Source organism: Anolis sagrei, chromosome X (assembly GCF_037176765.1).
Source record: "Anolis sagrei isolate rAnoSag1 chromosome X, rAnoSag1.mat, whole genome shotgun sequence".
Taxonomy (NCBI): Eukaryota; Metazoa; Chordata; class Lepidosauria; order Squamata; family Dactyloidae; genus Anolis; species Anolis sagrei.
In genome coordinates, this window is record NC_090034.1 from 16,265,136 (window position 1) to 16,284,452 (window position 19,317).

The window sequence follows — 19,317 nt, forward strand, 5'->3', positions numbered from 1 at the left end:
AGCTAAGATATGGAAAATCATTATATTCCAGGGATTTATATAACTGAAGGACAAATATCAAATGTATAGTTCTGCTAAGGAGCCCCAGTAGTGCAGCTGGTTAAACCACTGAGCTGTTGAACTTTCTGACCAAAAGGTTGGCAGTTCAAATCCGAGGTGCGGGGTGAGCTCCCGCTGTTAGCCCCAGCTCCTGCCAATCTAGGAGTTCAAAAACATCCAAATGAGAGTAGATTGATAGGTACCAGGGGGAAGGTAACAGTGTGCCATGCAGCCATATGAACTTGGAGACTGGCAGTTCGAATCCGAGGTGCGGGGTGAGCTCCTACTGTTAGCCCCAGCTTCTGCCAATCTAGCAGTTCACAAACATGCAAATGAGAGTAGATCAATAGGTACTGCTCCAGGGGGAAGGTAACAGTGTGCCATGCAGTCATACCGGCCACATGAATTTGAAGACGGGAAGGTAACAGCGCTCCATGCAGTCATACCGGCCACATGACCTAGGAGGCGACTATGGACAATGCTGGCTCTTTGACTTAGAATGGAGATGAGCACCCCTCCCCCAGAGTCGGACACCACTAGATTTAATGTCAGGGGAAATCTTTACCTTTACCTTATATTTCTGCTTGGTTTTGCAATAACTTGGCTTTAAGTATGAACATAAGATGTATGATAATTTGGGGATGGAGTCAGAGTGTTGGTTTACATACGGCTATTCTTTTCTGATGCACCATGCTGAATAAATTATATTCATTTACCACCCCTATCTAGTTGAATTCTTATGGGGTATTTTGTGTTTCTCTCTACATCAGATCTGGCTGTTTTTTTACAGGCATTAGCTAGAAATTCTTCTCCCAAGAATAAGCACACTGCTTGTCATTCAACAGCCTCAGGACAAGTTTATTCTCACCAGAGAAGAGTGATGATTCTTTTCCTATGCTGGCACAACTTCAGATTACAAGTAAACCACTTTTTAGTTTTTTTTCTGTGTCAGGAGCAACTTGAGAAACTGCAAGTTGCTTCTGGTATGAGAGAATTGACTGTCTGCAAGGATGTTGCCCAGGGGATGACCGGATGTTTTACCATCCTGTGGGAGGCTTCCCTCATGTCACCACATGAGAAGCTGGAGTTGACAGACAGGGGCTCACCCCAATCCCTGGATCCGAACAGGTGACCTGTCAGTCAGCAGTTATGACGGCACAAGGGTTTAACTCACTGCACCATCGGGGGCTCCTACTATTTAGTGCTTCCTCACAATAGCAAAACTATAGTATGTGTAGAAATTGAACATAGCAGGTTCCTTTAGACCAGTTTCTCCTAACGTGAGTGAAAACCATCAGGTTTAATCCAATTTATATTCCCAACCAGAATAGAACTACTAACATTAGCGCTGAATTTACCAAATGTCATTCATTTCAGTGGGTCTGTTCTAGTTGGAACTGATAACTAGATTTAGCCCTTAATTCCCTGTTAATCTCCACTAATCCAAAAACACAATCTACATTATTTTGTAGAAGGAATAGCATATATGTTGCCAGGCGGTAACTGGAGGAGGAACGATGCGCTGATGCAATGTAACTGACCATTTGTTAGATACTAGGCCTTTCCAGATGTTTTGGATTAAAAAAACTCAGCACACCCAGCCTGAAACTAAAATGTTCCATTTGTAGTTCATTATAATGGTAATTGTAGCAATTACTCCAATGCATTAAAAACATTCCTGATGTAAAAGTTTCCTGGTGTAAACTGAACTGGGCCTGGGGGCTCTCTACTAAAATGTAACCGAACTCTGCTTTTTTATAGTAACATTCCAAGTTCATACAAAGCAAGATTTACATGGGAAGAGGTGGCCTTTATCTCCTAGTTGTAAACCATTTTGTAGTTTACTAGTTAAGCACTGAGACTTTGCATTAAGGTCAAGGTAAAGGTTTTCCCCTGACGTTCAGTCGTGTCTGACTCCGGGGACTGGTGCCCATCACCATTTCGGCATTGTTAGTAGACACCTCCAAGGTCATGTGGCCGGCATGACTGCATGGAGTGCTGTTACCTTCCTGCCAGAGCAGTACCTATTGATCTACTCACATTTGCATGTTTTTGAACTGCTAGGTTGGCAGAAGCTGGGGGTAATAGGGTGAGCTCACATTGCTTCCAGGATTCGAACCTGCAACCTTTCGGTCAGCAAGTTCAGCAGCTCAGCACTTTAACCCACTGCGCCACCGGGAGCGCATTAAAACTAGGTGGAAACCTAAGTGGAAACTATTGAAATTCACATAAAACTACTGTTGTTATACATAAAGGTAGCAGAGCAATATGGCTGGCCAAGTTTTCAGAAAGTGCAGCTGATGTATACAAAAATGGCTGCCTAATCTCATGGTAGTGATGGTCTGTATGTTTTGAGCATCCCAGCTAGTACGCTTATGTGCTTTGTATTGAGGCATGACTCTGCATTGCATCACATTGATTTAATACTCGACAGTTTTTCAGGAGTCAAAGACGATCCACACACAAAAATGTGACAAGATGACAGTTCTAATTATTTCAGGCCTGTGTGACTTGATCAAATTACTTCTAAAATGGGAATACTGTGGTATATCTGACCCTCTTTGGGGTTAGCAGAAGGCCTGTAAATATCATGTCTCCTTGGTGGCAAATCACAGAACTGTAGACTTGGAATCAGTTAGTATAATCAGTTAGTATAATCATCTGCCAATTCATGAATCAACAGAATAGATACAGAAATTACCATCAGCAGATAACTGGCTGCTTCTTTCACTGCAATTGGCAGTAAGGACAGAGAAGAGGAATGAAATAGCTATTGGATCAATCAAATTCTGACAAGTGGAGAAATGCTGCACTGTACAACATAGAATCATAGAGTTGGAAGAGACCTCATGGGCCATCCAGTCCAACCCCCTGCCAAGAAGCAGGAATATCGCATTTAAAGCACCCCCGACAGATGGCCATCCAGCCTCTGTTTGAAAGCCACCAAAGTAGGAGCCTCCACCAAACTCTGGGCCAGAGAGTTCCACTGCTGAACAGCTCTCACAGTCAGGAAGTTCTTCCTCATGTTCAGATGGAATCATCTTCCCTGTAGTTTGAAACCACTGTTCCACATCCTAGTCTCCAGGGCAGCAGAAAACAAGCTTGCTCCCTCCTCCCTATGACTTCCCCCCACATCTTGATACATGGCCCTCATCATGTCTCTTCTCAGCCTTCTCTTCTTCAGGCTAAACATGCACAGCTCTTTAAGCTGCTCCTCATAGGGCTTGTTAACTTGGTTAATTCAAGAATATGTCTTTAAGAACTATGTCACAATCCTAAACTCCAAGGATTTCAGTGGGTTTCATGCCAGCTGTAAGACTGAGATAGTGACATTTTATTTCTGGATGGTGGATCCAAGACTGGTTCTTCAATATGGAGTTTACTTATAATGAACATAACTGGTGATCAATGGTTGCACTGTTCCTGTGGTTTCTATGCTCTGATGGAAATTAATCTATATTCATATGAAAGCTTGCCCTTGTCCAACTGGTTCTCCCTTGTTGACACAGAATTTACGGTATCTTCAGAAATCCCTTTTGAGATTGTAAGTCCAACTAACAAGCAATCCCTAAGATCCTTCTTTAAACCTCCTCCTCCTATTATAAATGCTTTAGCCATCTTTAAACAAGTGAAAAGTTGTTAGGTTGAAGATAGAGGTTGGATCTGAGTCCCTTTGGGGAGAGAGGGCGGTCTAGAAAAAAAGTATTATTATTGCTATCTACATTCCCATATAATTCAGTTCAAAGCAGATAATCTGGGATCAAATACTGGATTGTATGGCAGTGTAAATGGGGCCAGATTGGGCTTGTTTTCTTCTGCTGCAGAAATAGGACCTGAGTCAATGGATTCAAGAAATACAGTATGTGAGGAGATACAGATTAAATAGAAATTAGAAAAGACTTCCTGATAGTGAAAGCAGTAACATAAACTATTTGTGCACTTCTTTTTTATAAGTATTTAATCAGTTTGGATGGCTTGGGATTTAGCTGTGGATGCCCACACTGGAGCACTCAATGATGCAGTGAGTTAAACAGCTGAGCTGAGGTCGGCAATTTGAATCTGGGGAGTGGGGTGAGCTCCCACTGTTAACCCCAGCTTCTGTCAACCTAGCAGTTTGAAAACATGCAAATGTGCGTAGATCAATAGGTACTGCTCCAGTGGTAAGGTAATGGCACTCCATGCAGTCATGCCAGCCACATGACCAAGGTGGTGTCTACAGCTCTTCAGTTTAGAAATAGATATGAGCACCACCCCACTGTCAGACATGGCTAGACTTAATGTCAGGGGAAGCTTTTACCTTTACCCACACTGGACTAGATAGATCTGGGATTCTTTCTATGGCAGTACCTACGCAGACCACTTAATGTAGTTTTAAACTGGTATTGAAGAAAGTAGTTTCACTGTGCAGATGATTACATAGGAAATTCTGGAATCAGTTTTAAGCCCAGATGGTGATTAAACAAACCACAGAGAATTGATGCACATTAAGGGCTTTCTTTCATGCACTTTTATAGGATTCATTGTCTGGCTATTGCTGTTTGAAGCTAACCTGAAACTGCATTAAATAGTCAGTGGAGATGGGGAATATGAGTATATGAAAAGACCTAAGTGAGCAAGAGGATGTAGAAAAACCGAACAGCAAAGCTATACACTTACACATTCACACTGATTGCTTGGGGCTTCTCCCAAAGAGACGAAACCTCCGTGCCAAAGGAAAGGAGGTACAGTTCCTTCATGTAACACAGCTGCTCATCTATTAGCAACTTGAGAATAAAACAAAAGGTTTCAATCAACATCACCAAAAGGAATTTTGAATCCACAGGTTCACTATTTCCAGTCCAACATCTCATCCATCACCATTAATTTAAGGGTGATTCTGCAGTTAAAAACCAAACCAGCCTTCAGAAATATTTACCAGAAGATCTCTTTGAAATTCACACAGCCTTGGTTTACAACTGATATCAGATGTGTCAACCAGCACTCCAGTTTTGCTGCCTTGAACAATGCCAAACATCTGGAGAGGGGAAAACAAGGGAAGAACTGGAAAAATACCATGCTGTGATTAATTTGGATCACTGCTAAATATCATTGTAAACAGCCCTTTCCTCCATTGGACTTAATTCCTAAATTCCTCAGCAATTTGCTGGCAACAGCTGTAGTCCTGGCATTAGCAGGAGAGAATGATGCAGTGGCCACTCCTAAGATGTGTAAAGAATTAAACAACAACAATAATGAAGATTGTTTAAAGAATAAATTTCTCTGTGTGCCCTTTAGTATCTGCCCAACACCATTGGCCCCCTCCCTGCCCTCCAAAAATGAGTCTGTTGTTGCTTTTGATGCTTGTTTATTATTGTTTATGCTGTTTGTATGCTTTTTAAATATGTTTTAATTGTATGTTGCCTTGGGCTTGGCCCCATGTAAGCCGCCCTGAGTACCTTCGGGGAGATGGAGGCAGGGTAGAAAAATTAAGTTCTTTTTCTTCTGAGGTTAGCCCAGATGGCCCTTGTAATCACTTCTGACTCTAAAGAATCATAAAATAATAGAGTTGGAAGAAACCTCGTAGGCCATCCAGTCCAACCCCATTCTGCTAAGAAGCAGGAAAATCGCATTCAAAACACACCTGACAGATGGCCATCCAGCCTCTGTTTCAAAGCCTCCAGAGAAGGAGCCTCCACCACACTCTGGGGCAGAGAGTTCCACTGCTGAACAGTTCCCACAGTTAGGAAGTTCTTCCTAATGTTCTGGTGGAATCTCCTTTCTTTCCTGTAGTTTGACGCCATTGTTCCACATCCTAGTCTCCAGGGCAGCAGAAAACAAGCCTGGTCCCTCCTCCCTATGATGTCCCCTCACATCTTTATACATGGCCCTCATCATGTCTCCTCTCAGCCTTCTCTTCTACAGGCTAAATATGCCCAGCTCTTTAAGCCGCTCCTCATAGGGCTTGTTCTCCAGACCCTTGATCATTTTAGTGTCTCTTCTCTGGACATATTCCAGCTTGTCAACATTCCCTTAAATTATTAGGGCTAGGTTTGAACAACTCAGTATTATGATGCAAACCGGGCGTTACTGTAACATCCCAAGATTCTGTGTATGGGGGGAACAAACTGTGGAAGATATAGAACATTTCTTAATTGACTGTCCAGCATATACTGAACTGCGATACAGATATTTACATCCAATATTATCCAACTGCAGGTCCCCCAAAAGAAATGATCTTCTGACATTCCTCTTGCAAGGAGAGGAAAAATCCACCATAATTCTTTTTATTCTGAAAACTATCAAGAAAAGAGCACATTTCCTGAAAGAAGAACCAGGAAAATAAGATTCTGACTGTTAACAAAAGGTCAGCTGCTGTCCTCTCCTTTTTGCCTTGCCTTTTACTCATGTTGTATTTTGAAATGGTCATATGACTGGTCAAATCAATAAATTATTATTATTATCTCCCTCCAATTGTGGTGCCCAGAATTGGACACAGTATTCCAGGTGTGGTCTGACCACACCTGGTTCGGTGTTTCCTATAACTAGAGATATATTATGGAAACAGGGAAGCCATCATCAATACATAACGGATTCTAGGTGTATCAATTGTATTTTTTAAAATCTATACATTTATTTATTTATTCAGCAATGTAAGTATTACCATACAATTTATAAAGACAGCAGTTTTCTCTTCTCTGACTTATATTGCTATATACCTCTATTTAAACTGCTTTCCCCCCACCCTCCTCATTGTAAAATAATAATCAAAATAATAATTAAAGATTAAAATAGACTTCCCACCTCCCCATTGGCTTTTAGGTAGTTCTTTACCTTTCAACTTTTGTACATAGAGTAGTCCCGCTGCAAAAGTAATGTAACATACTGACTTGAAATGCATGGTATTTTTTGTTTTTTAAAAGTGCCAATTAAAATAATATTGGATCGAATTGTGATCTGATTGTAAATATATCTTGCAACTAATTTTGTATCCATCTCCCATATTCTTTTGCTTTGTCACAAGTCCGCTAGATATAATAGTACATATTTTGATGCGTTTCACACTTCCAACCTAAATGGGACTTTTAAATCCAAAAACATACCTAGAACCCATACCAATTGAGGGCTTTGTCAAGCTCAATAAAACATTGGGCTCCAGAAGCATGGAGAAAGATTTCTATCTCTGTCTGAAAATTGCTGCCACTTAATTCCATTGCTTGACTATGTTATATCTTCATCTTCACAATCCATAAATGGTGGCTTTAAAGTGAATCAATTGTGCACATTACCTTTCTGCTGCCTTGCAACAGCCACTGAATCCGCTTGTCATACAGATCAATAGCTCTGTTGCGATGGAAAGGAGAAACAGAATGAATACAAATAATGAAATTATGCTGATAAGACCATATTTTTTATTCCAAATCATAATTCTGAAGAGAGAGGGTAACAACTGACTGCATAGGTCACAACAATTGCTTCTGGGGAGAGGTCTCTGGTGGGACGGATGTGTTTTTGCCTGCACCTACTTCATTAGATTATTTTTAATTAGAGATGCCAGAGACAGAATTTTCTGGCTTTCTGCATGCAAAATATGCCCTCCCTCATTGAACTATGTGTGCACATAAATTTCAATGAATGGCTGTCTGGAAATAACACACAACAAACAGATTTAAGGATTGAGGGGGTTAGACGCAAAGCGAAACCAGGTCACCTTGTTCAATTTACTCACTGGGGATTAATTTAATCCTAACTTGGCAGAATCATTGTTAAAAAAACAAAAAACAAAGCAGACTGATGTGAAAGGAAAGAAATGCATCCGAGACAATATGTGACTGTGACTTTAAATAATGTGTCCGACTTAGTTTCTGTGCAGCTGGAGAGCGGGTTGTAGTCACCAAAAACTAGTTAGCAATGTATTGTCGAAGGCTTTTATGGCCAGAATCACTGGGTTGTTGTAAGTTTTTTGGGCTGTATGGCCATATTCCAGAAGCATTCTCTCCTGATGTTTTGCCTGCATCTATGGCAGGCATCCTCAGAGGTTGTGAGGTCTGTTGGAAACTAGGAAAATGGGGTTTATATATCTGTGGAATGTCCAGGATGGGAAAAAGAACTCTTGTCTGTTTGAGGCAAGTGTGAATGTTGCAATTGGCCACCTTGATTAGCATTTAATGGCCTAGCAGTTTCAAGGTGTGGCTTCTTACTGCCTGGGGGAATCCTTTGTTGGGAGGTGATTAGCTGTCCCTGATTGTTTCTTGTCTGAAGCTCCCCTGTTTTTGAGTGCTGTTCTTTATTTACTGTTATGATTTTAGAGATTTTTTAATACTGGTAGCCGGATTTTGTTCATTTTCATGGTCTCTTCCTTTCTGTTGAAATTGTCCACATGCTTGTGGATTTCAATGGCTTCTCTGTGTAGTCTGACATGGTAGTTGTTAGAGTGGTCCAGCATTTCTAGTTAGCAATTTGTGTTTCCCAGCCTACTACAGCTTTCATGAAAAAATAACCTGGCCTACTGATTACTAAAGGAGAAGCTTGCAGACACAGGTTAACTGTCTTACACTAGATCAGATTGCTTATCTGTGTCACATTTGTCAAATTTAAGGCACACGCTCTGAATCCAGCCCACCATGTCATTGCATGTGGCCTTCTGGATACATGCTGCAACTCCTGTATTCCTCATCATTAGACATCATGACTAGAGCGGGTGGGAATTGGGATACCGCAACATCTGGGATGATGCTGTTTGCTCTGCTTAGTCAAGAGAATGGGATTTGGATTGAGAGACAAAGCTTTTGGAGATGATGTCCGACTTTAAAATGTCCTTGAACCTTTCCCCTACCTCAAGCCCAAAACGTACTGTTGGGCTGCCATTCCCATCATCCCCAGTCTGCATTGTGGTTAATCAAAAGCATGCAGTCGCACCCAAGCTGCTTTAAATGTCTCTTTTTTGTTAACATGTCCTAATTTTCTGTCTGCTTGGGGGATGTGGATTGCTTTCCTGTTTGAGCAAGGAGCCCCACAGAATCAATGCTTTCACAAAATGAAAGCATTGCTTTCACAAAATGGTAACTATTTAATAACTGGTCTTGGGTCTATCTCCACCCAAGCACTAATTTGATTTCCCAACAACAAGGTCCATATTTGAAGGATAATTGATTGTTCCTGAAGCTGCTAGTCATGGACGATTTCTGAGGAGAAGAATAGATCGCAGTTTTCCTTGCTCACTGTCTCTGGTATAGGGACCTCTGGGGCGTCCAATGCCCAAGGCATTAATTAGTTAATGGTTAACTAATTATTGGTTGATAAAGATTGACTTGAAATGAATTATCCAAGCCTGGATATCACTGGGACCAACTGGAGACATGTCTTGCTTCCAAGATTATCTGGCGGTCTCTGATCTAAAATGGCCCCCTTTCCTCAGGCAAAGGGGCAGAAAAAATGGCTGACACAAACAAGGAAGGGGTTTCTTAAGACCCCAACCTTATAAAACTAACATAAAAGTGAATACTCCAAAACTATGGGTGAGGAAGTCTGACAAAAAGAAACTGGAACTTATATAGTTACAGCACAATGGGAGTTGTCATTCAGTAACATCTGGGGACTATGCACCGACCACTATGTAGAAGAATTATAGTTGTCCCTCTGTATCCACAGATTCTCCATACAAGGATTCAATGGCTCTTTGAAGGCAACCCTAAGGGTGATCTGGCCCTTGATGGAAATTAGACCAGGGTGGTCTGTGTAGCCCACTGCCGTTCGATGTGCACATGTGAATGTAAGAAGGAACATGTTGTTGATTACTTACGCGTGTAATTGAGTTTCAAAATCTTCAACAGCCTCTTTGGTAAATTCAATATGTTCTGTCCCATCACTTGCATTTCTAAAAAGAAACAAGTGCATCTGAATGAGCAAGCAGTCACAACCAGATTGAAATGAGTTGACCGTGTACTTACATCACAACGTTGCCCTTCTTGACCAGATTGTCCAATGTGAGGTGCATGTTTTCTAGACCATAGACTTTAACCCAGTTATCAGTGGCTTTTAACCCTGCAAACAGTGCAGCAGTATTCCTAAGTCTCTGTTGAAGAAAGGAGGACAATTACATGAGAGTATGTAATTTTTATGCAAGGTATAAAAAGAAGTGTTTTATGTTACAATACAGACATGACGTTGCAAGATACAGTGCAGAACCAATCTTATGAGAACTCACTTTCAGGACTATATGATCGTACATAAGTATGGTATCCATCAGGCAAAGCTTGAGGAAAAGTCCTACAGGGATGAATTCTGAGAATACCAAGGTGTGACTCCAGCCCCATTTGAGAAAGTGTCCCTCAGAAGGCTTAATAGCACTAAATGTTGTACTCCAGGACAGGAAGCACCTCTGCATCTAAGTCCAAATGTATGAAACAGTCTATAAGAATCAACGTACAGGACTATATGATCGTACGTAAGTATGGTACCCATCAGGCAAAGCTTGAGGAAAAGTGCTACAAGAGTTGCATGAAAAACCAGGAAAGCAAAAGAATCAGGATACACAAGGCAGCATAAAATCCAATGCACAAAATTCAGGAACAATCCTTTAAAATTGGAAGCATCAAACATGAACAACTGGAAATATGAAACTAGAATTCTCTTAGCAGGCTTGATGAGGACTTGGCAAGAGATGTTGCTTCAAATTCCAACGACTGCTGAAAAATCCCTTTGGTCTCTCTAATAAAGCCATGAAATCATTCTGTTTTCCCTGACAAACGGATAATGGCTTTTTCTCTAATAAGTGCTGTGATCTTCGCCAAGTCTGTGAATCAGCTCAGAGTTTGTGAAAACTAAGTATCCTATCTATCAGTTCATTCACCTCTCCACCTTGTAGTTCGTCCTCTGGACTCGTTTCCCTAGAGAAAGACTTATCTGGGCCCCTCTCTGGAATGTGACCTTTGCCTTTACTAACTGCAGGAGACACAGAATGCTCAGTTTCAGGACTCAGGACACAGGCTCAGCAGGCCCAGAAATCCCATGATCCACTTCCTCATTGACATTGTTGTTGTTGTTCATTCGTTCAGTCGTCTCCGACTCTTTGTGACCTCATGGACCAGCCCACGCCAGAGCTCCCTGTCGGCCGTCACCACCCCCAGCTCCTTCAAGGTCAGTCCAGTCACTTCAAGGATGCCATCCATCCATCTTGCCCTTGGTCGGCCCCTCTTCCTTTTGCCTTCCACTTTCCCAGCATAATTGTCTTCTCTAGGCTTTGCTGTCTCCTCATGATGTGGCCAAAGTACTTCAGCTTTGTCTCTAGTATCCTTCCCTCCAATGAGCAGTTGGGCTTTATTTCCTGGAGGATGGACTTGTTGGATCTTCTCGCAGTCCAAGGCACTCTCAGAACTTTCCTCCAGAACTTTCCTCATTGACATTAGGCACAATCAATGGCTGAATTACAATACTAAAATCATGTTATTAAGAGGTCAAAGATAATCCAGAAAGATGTACTCCGTTCTCCATGCCTCAGATACCATTAGCAATATTGAAGTGGCTTAAGATGATATCAGATCCCAAACAAGGTTAAATGCCAGATTGAAAAGGGATCCAGATGATCTGTTGCATGCAAAAAGACCTGGTTCTACAACTACAAGTTTGGCATTCTTAAGCAATTATTTGTAACTTTGTTGTTGTTAATATTACATTCAGGGAGTTTAAAAGACAGCTTCTTCAACAGAAGATGGTGAAATATTTCACCATCTATCTACCTGGTTCCAACATGCCAAATTTCACTATCTTGGAAAAACATATACGGTATACATGTGGCAGTCCCTTATTCCTCTAAGAATAATACCCATATGATCAGATTGTATAACCGAAATGTTTGTCCCATAAGCCTCACAGCTTGAACCCTTTAGTTTCACCGATCGCATACAGTACCAGTAAATCCTGTGTCTGGTTGATATTAGTAACCAATAATCCATTATCCTCTTCAAAGCCTGTTATGGAAACATTTTGCCATGATCTGCGCCCTTTTGGCAAAGCAACATTTGATTCTGGATGTATTCTGCAAAAAGGAGGAAATAATGGTTACTGCAACACCACATAAGTACTAGTTCCTTCCTCTCCAGATATATCCCGATATTATTATAAGATGACAACTGTCCACCGTGCAGATGTGCATTCATTGTGTTCTTTAATTATAAACACAGTTTCAAATGTTAGCATATTAATTTTAAGATGTCTGAGAGCTAGGCATATAAATGTAAACATGTGCTTCTGGGGAACAGTCACCTGATAAAATATACTGGTATAACTTATTACAGTAGGCTCTTAGTTAACCAGCACCCATAGGGATTGGTAGATGCCAGAAAAATATAGTTTCTGGTTGCTTCAGTTACTGTTGAATACTAGATCTAATTAATACTATACTCTATACCCAATAACTAAGAGGATGTGGGAACCAGTTCGCAATTATTTAGAGAATGTGTTAGGATGTGGAGCAGAATAATTAAGACTGAGACTGATATTTCAAATGTAACTTCTGTAGTTTGATGTATAAATGGCATGTACAAGGAGGGGAGGGTGGGAGTGGGAAAAACCAATAAAACAAAAAAAAAATTAAAAAAAATACTATACTCTATACCATACTATAAACTCTATATTGACTTGATATTGATACAGAAATACAGTGATTCAAAGCAAATTAAGACAGGGGTTCTGTGAGTTTTCCAGACTGTATGTTCATGTTCCAGAAGCATTCTCTCCTGACATTTCGCCCACATATATGGCAAGTATCCTCAGTGGTTGTAAGGTCTATTGGAAAGTAGGCAATCTTGATTAGCATTAGTGTAGTCACAAGAAGTTACTGAAATCCACAAGTATGTGAACAATTTCAACAGAAAAGAAGAAACAATGAAAATGAAAAAAATCTGGCTACCAGTATTAAAAAAAACTCTAGATTCAGGACAGTAAATAAAGAGGAACACTAAAAAAAACAGGGGAATTCCAGACAAGAATCAATCAGTAATAATATAGAAAGACTAGGGATAGGTTCTTGCATCACAAAATAGAAGAGAAAATCAATTCAATATGATTCAGCAATGTGAAGTAAAAAAAACTAGGTCTGGGAAGTCTTGCGAGAGTAAACAAAAACATTTTTAATCTGCTACAGAGTGCATGGAACTGTCTTCCAAAGTGCATCCAGGGATGATTTTGTCTTTCACCAGATTCCATTTTTCTTATGATTTCCCCCTTGATGGGTGAATCTGTAGAACTGGGAATAGCTGGTAATGCAGGCTGAATCTACACTGCCATATAAACCAGTATCCCAGAATTCAATTATTATTGAACTGGACACTTAAGTGATTCTGAATTCAATGCAGGTGACTCAAATCAATTTGTTCTTTGATTTATCTCTTTCATAGACACCATGTTCTTTGGAAGTTTGTTTACAGTAATGGCTTGTGATGGGCACACTGAGTGCAGCGCCTAAAGACCTTGGCCTGCACTTAAACACAATCGGCGCTGACAAAATTACCGTCTGCCAGCTTCAAAAGGTCACCCTACTGGGATCTGCACGCATTATTCGCTGATACATCACACAATCCTAGACACTTGGGAAGTGTCCGACGTGTGGTCCAATCCAACAGCCAGCAGAGTGATCTTGTTTGCTGTGTACTAATTTTGTTTTGATTAAAATAATAATAATAATAATAATAATAATAATAATAATAATAATTCAATACGTTCAGTTAGAACAGGCATGGGCAAACTTCGGCCCCCAGCTATTTTGGACTTCAACTCCCACAATTCCTAACAGCCTCAGGCCCCTTCCCCCCCCCCCCAGCTGTTTAAGCTGTTAGGAATTATGGGAGTTGAAGTCCAAAACACCTGGAGGGGTGAAGTTTGCCCTTGCCTGAGTTACAGTGGGATTTGTTATTAATATTATGATGCAACATCTTTCTAGAAGCAGAAAATTTTCAGCAGCAAGATATAATAATGGATTTTGTTTCTATTGAACTATTGCATTTAAAGCAACCAGATCAATGGAGAGGGAAATCTGAAGCCAAAAAAAGAGTGTATTTTTATAAACCATAGACATCAACTTGTAGGAAGGGATGATGAAAGTGGAAGTTCTAAAACTACAATTCCCCGTACAGAATGCGAAAGAAGCAGCTGTGTATTTTAACAAAGGTATCCTAAAAAATAAGCTATTGTTTAGCTATTTTTGGCAGTGCAGAAGAAAAAAAACCATACGTGAAAACTGCTAAGGCTGCATTTCTATTTATGAGGATCTCATCACAGCGGCTGAAGGCTAAAAGAATCTTACCTCAGATGTTTAAAGAATAGCTCATTGTCCAGTAACTGCGTCATCTTCTATCTGGGCAAAATACAGGACTTTATTTCTGCTGTTTTGAAAGGAAAAGCAATTTTCAAATAGCATCTTCCCTTGCTTAGTGAACTGTCCTACCCAGTTATGCAGTAAGACCCAAATTTTGGTTCGATTGCTGCCTGCCATTCCCTTGGCCAATACACATTTAGGTGCCTCCAATCAGGCCCGTAGCCAGGATTTCGATTCAGGGGGGCTGAGTTTTTTTCCGGGGGGGGGGGCTGAGTCTGAGTGAAAGAGGGTCTAGCCTAGCAAACCTTTTGTATCGTTACCCCAATACCCCCATGCATATGGGATATATTAAGTATGGTGATCAGATCATGATATGAATAAACATAACAGTTTAAATAATGCACCAGTAAGGCCTTTTCACGAACCACCATGAGAATTTCGGGGGGGGGTGGGTGGGCTGAAGCCCTTCAACCCCCCCCCTCCCCCCGGCTACATGCCTGCCTCCAATATTAGCCCTGCTATTGGGTATCTTTGACCAGCTGATTCCAAAAATGCAACCAGTTTTCTCCTCCTGGCTCTAGTTTTTGAGATACTGGATATGTGCCATCTACCAATTGCCATCTCCTCGCCCATCAGGATATTTCAATGTACAGTAGAGTCTCGCTTATCCAACATAAACGAACCGGCCGAACGTTGGATAAGCGAAAATGTTGGATAATAAGGATGGGTTAAGGAAAAGCCTATTAAACATCAAATTATGTTATGATTTTACAAATTAAGCACCAAAACATCATGTTTTACAACAAATCAACGGAAAAAGCAGTTTAATACGTGGTTATGTTATGTAGTAATTACTGTATTTACAAATTTAGCACCAAAACATTGCAATATTTTGAAACAGTAGTGGATCCGAGCGGTAGGCAGACTGTGCTGGATAATACAGAACATTAAATGAGCGAGGGTTGGATATGCGCATCTCCCTTTATGAACCATGTAGGACCTTAAGATCGTCTGGGGAGACCCTGCTCTCGTTACCGCCTTTGTCACAAGTATGTTTGGTGGTGGCCCCTCGGCTGTGGAACACCCTCCCTATATATATATGAGATCGACTTCCTCCCTTTTAATATTCGGGGGAAAAAATCAAGACGTGTATATATGTTGTTTAGTGCATTTATTTTTTATTTTTTGGCTTTTAAAGTCTCTTCCGCTGTGTTTTTCGGTGCTTTAATGAGTGATGGTCACTCGTTGGCCTGATAAGTATATTGTGTTCAAATTTGGTGTCAATCCCCCCAGTGGTTTTTGAGTTATATTAATCCCACAAACAAACATTACATTTTTATTTATATAGATTTAATGTTTATTTTACTTAAGTGATATTTGTCTTTACTGCTCTAAAGTAGCACAAATCCTATGTAAAATCATACTACGTATTTTTGACATTAATATTGAAATCTGAAATATATATGGAAAGTCTTTATACTTTGATTTGCATAACATACGTGTTTTGAAGAGTTACGCAACTAGAATTCTTTGGCTAGTAGAGCCAACGGCTACTTTGGTTAAAGGAATCTGGAAATTGTAGCAAATTGGGTTGTTGTAGGTTATATGGCCATGTTCTAAAGGCATTTTCTCCTAACATTTCGCCTGCATCTATGGCAAGCATCCTCAGAGGTAGTGAGGTCTGTTGGAACTAGGAAAAAGGGTTTATATATCTGTGGAATGACCAGGGTGGGACAAAGGACTCTTGTCTTCTGGAGCTAGGTGTGAATGTTTCAACTGATCACCTTGATTAGCATTTGATTGCCTGGCAGTTCCCGGAGCAATCTTTTGTTGAGAGGTGATTAGATGTCCTTGTTTGTTTCCTCTCTGTTGTTGTGCATATTATTTGAGAACACCGAAATGCTGGACTACTCCAGCAACCACCATGTCAGACTACACAGAGAAGCCATTGAAATCCACAAGCATGTGGACAATTTCAACAGAAAGGAGGAAACCATGAAAATGAACAAAATCTGGCTACCAGTATTAAAAAACTCTAAAATTACAACAACACAACAACAGAGAGGAAACAAACAAGGACATCTAATCACCTCTCAACAAAAGATTGCTCCAGGCAGTCAGGCCATTATATGCTAATCAAGGTGGTCAGTTGAAACAATCACACCTAGCTCCAGCAGACAAGAGTCCTTTGTCTCACCCTGATGATGGGTAACATTATCAGTGGATGAGGGGGGAAAGGACAGGGCCTAAGGCGGTCAGGAATTGTGGGATATGAAGTCCAAAACACCTGGAGGGAGGGCCCAAGTTGGCCCAGGCCTGCTCTAGCTTCTTCTCTGAGAGGTAAAGGCAAAACAACTTTGCACATGCTCAGGACTACTCTTCACTGTTCAAAGCCCACTCTATAGCTTTCACCTGGCTGAAAGGATGCCCCATGTGTCCCCTTTTCTCTCCTGAACTGGGACCCCAAAGCCTTCCAAGCAGCCTCCTCCAAAGAGCCTGGACTCACCCTCAGCGACTCACTCTTCCAGGCAGGCACCCCTCCTTTTGCACATGGGAAGACCAGGCCCAAGGAACACTCCCTTGGCCTATAGTGTGTTCCTGTTGCCAAGGGAGATGGGAGCAACCATTCTCCACACAGAAGAGGGGAGAGCTGGGTGCAGGGAAGAAGCATTTCTCTGGGAGTAGAAAGGGACTAGGCCACAGCATAATGAACGCATTAACAAAAGGCAAAGAGCGAATACTGTAAAAATACAGTGCAGAGCAAACTGGCAAACGAAGGCTCTCTCTGGACAGTTCCTGAGAAAAACAGAGAGCAAGACTGACAAGGGGAACATGAGGAAGAACTTCCTGACTGTGAGAGCCATTCAGCAGTGGAACTCTCTGCCCCGGAGTGTGGTGGAGGCTCCTTCTTTGGAAGCTTTTAAACAGAGGTTGGATGGCCATCTGTCAGGGGTGATTTGAATGCAATATTCCTGCTTCTTGGCAGGGGGTTGGACTGGATGGCCCATGTGGTCTCTTCCAACTCTTTGATTCAATGAAAGATTCCAAGTTTAGACTCTGCAAGGAAGCAGACGAAAATGATGGATCACATACTCAGCTGCTGCAAGATCGCACAGATGGACTACAAGCAGAGGCATAACACCGTTGCCCAGATGATCCACTGGAACTTGTGCCACAAATGCCATCTGCCTGCGATAAAGAATTGGTGGGATCACAAGCCGGAAAAAGTTACAGAAAATGAACATGTCAAACTACTCTGGGACTTCTGAATTCAGACCGACAGAGTTTTCATAGAATCATAGAGTTGGAAGAGACCTCATGGGCCATCCAGTCCAACCCCATTCTGCCAAGAAGCAGGAATATTGCATTCAAATCACCCCTGACAGATGGCCATCCAGCCTCTGTTTAAAAGCTTCCAAAGAAGGAGCCTCCATCACACTCCGGGGCAGAGAGTTCCACTGCTGAACGGCTCTCACAGTCAGGAAGTTCTTCCTCATGTTCAGATGGAATCTCCTTTCTTGTAGTTTGAAGCCATTGTTTCGCTTCAGAATTCAGAAGTCCCAGAGTAATTTGACATGCTGCACAATACTCCTGACATCATGGTTGTGGGGAAAAACGAAGTATGGATCTGTATTGTCGAAGGCTTTCATGGCTGGAATCACTAGGTTCTTGTGGGTTTTTTCGGGCTATAGGGCCATGTTCTAGAGGCATTTCTCCTGACGTTTCGCCTGCATCTATGGCAAGCATCCTCGGAGGTAGCATCCTCACTACCTCCGAGGATGCTTGCCATAGATGCAGGCGAAACGTCAGGAGAAATGCCTCTAGAACATGGTCCTATAGCCCGAAAAAACCCACAAGAACCTAGAAGTATGGATCGTCAATGTTGCAATCCCAGGCGATGGCAGAATTGACAGAAGCAACTGGAAAAGCTGACATTGTATGAGGATTTAAAGATCGAGCTGCAAAGACTCTGGCACAAAGCAGCAAAGGTGGTCCCAGTCCCAATGGTGTTGGGCACACTGGGTGCAGTGCCTAAAGACCTTGGCCAGCACTTAATAATTGGTGCTGACAAAATCACCATCTGTCAGCTGCAAAAGACCACCCTACTCAGATCTAAACACATTATTCGTGGATTTATCACACAGTCCTAGACATTTGGGAAGTATCCGACGTGTCATTGAATACAAAAGCCAGCATAGTGATCTTGTTTGCTGTGTACTAATCTTGTTGTGTATCTAATAATAATAATAATAATAATAATAATAATAATAATAATAGTTTTAACACATAATAATTATATAATTGCTTTTAAGACATAACAGCTTTAACACATAATGATGATGATGATGATGATGGCTTTGAACACATAACAACAATAATAGCTTTTAACATATACTACTACTACTACCAACCAATCGACCAACCAACCTTGCCAATCTACCAACCTTGCCGACCAAGGGCAAGATGGAGGGATGACATCCTTGAAGTAACTGGCTTGACCTTGGAGCTGGGGGTGGTGATGGCCGACAGGAAGTTCTGGTGTGGGCTGATCCATGAGATTATGAGGAGTCGGAAGCAACTGAATGAACAACAACTACTACTTCTAGAATTGCTTTTAACACACACACACACATATGCATATATAGGCTTTTAACACATAATAATAATAATAATAATAATAATAATAATATAATAAAAATAACAATTATTATTATTATTATTATTGGGGGGGGGGGGGGCTGATCTAGGACAATAGGAGCTGCATTTCACCTACATCTATAGACCATTGTGACTCCCACCAATTATGGATCTGGACAAAACTTGGCACACTGTCCCATCAGGACCAACTTTAACTGTTGGCAGTATGCTTTTTTGGGGGAGGAGGTGGAATGATAGTTTACTCATATCCTTATAAGCACGAAGACCACATAGAGGGCCAGGCATTATTCATTATTGACCATCAATGGCTTGAATATAATAATAATAAT

The 19,317-nt window shown here is 41.2% G+C and overlaps 1 protein-coding gene across 1 annotated transcript in view; it reads right to left on the bottom strand.

Annotated features, from left to right (window-relative positions):
• LOC137097865 (von Willebrand factor A domain-containing protein 3A-like) overlaps positions 1–16,971 on the bottom strand; it is a 46,686-nt gene extending 29,715 nt beyond the window's left edge. Inside the window, exons 1-8 of the mRNA XM_067473113.1 lie at positions 16,836–16,971; positions 14,318–14,368; positions 11,926–12,052; positions 9,966–10,090; positions 9,818–9,892; positions 7,305–7,359; positions 4,955–5,053; positions 4,696–4,802 (exon numbers count right to left, since the gene is read on the bottom strand). Of these exons, the coding sequence (XP_067329214.1) occupies positions 4,696–4,802; positions 4,955–5,053; positions 7,305–7,359; positions 9,818–9,892; positions 9,966–10,090; positions 11,926–12,052; positions 14,318–14,361 (632 nt within the window). The 5' untranslated portion in view covers positions 14,362–14,368; positions 16,836–16,971. The remainder of the gene's footprint in view (positions 1–4,695; positions 4,803–4,954; positions 5,054–7,304; positions 7,360–9,817; positions 9,893–9,965; positions 10,091–11,925; positions 12,053–14,317; positions 14,369–16,835) is intronic.
• Between the last annotated feature and the right edge of the window lie 2,346 nt (positions 16,972–19,317).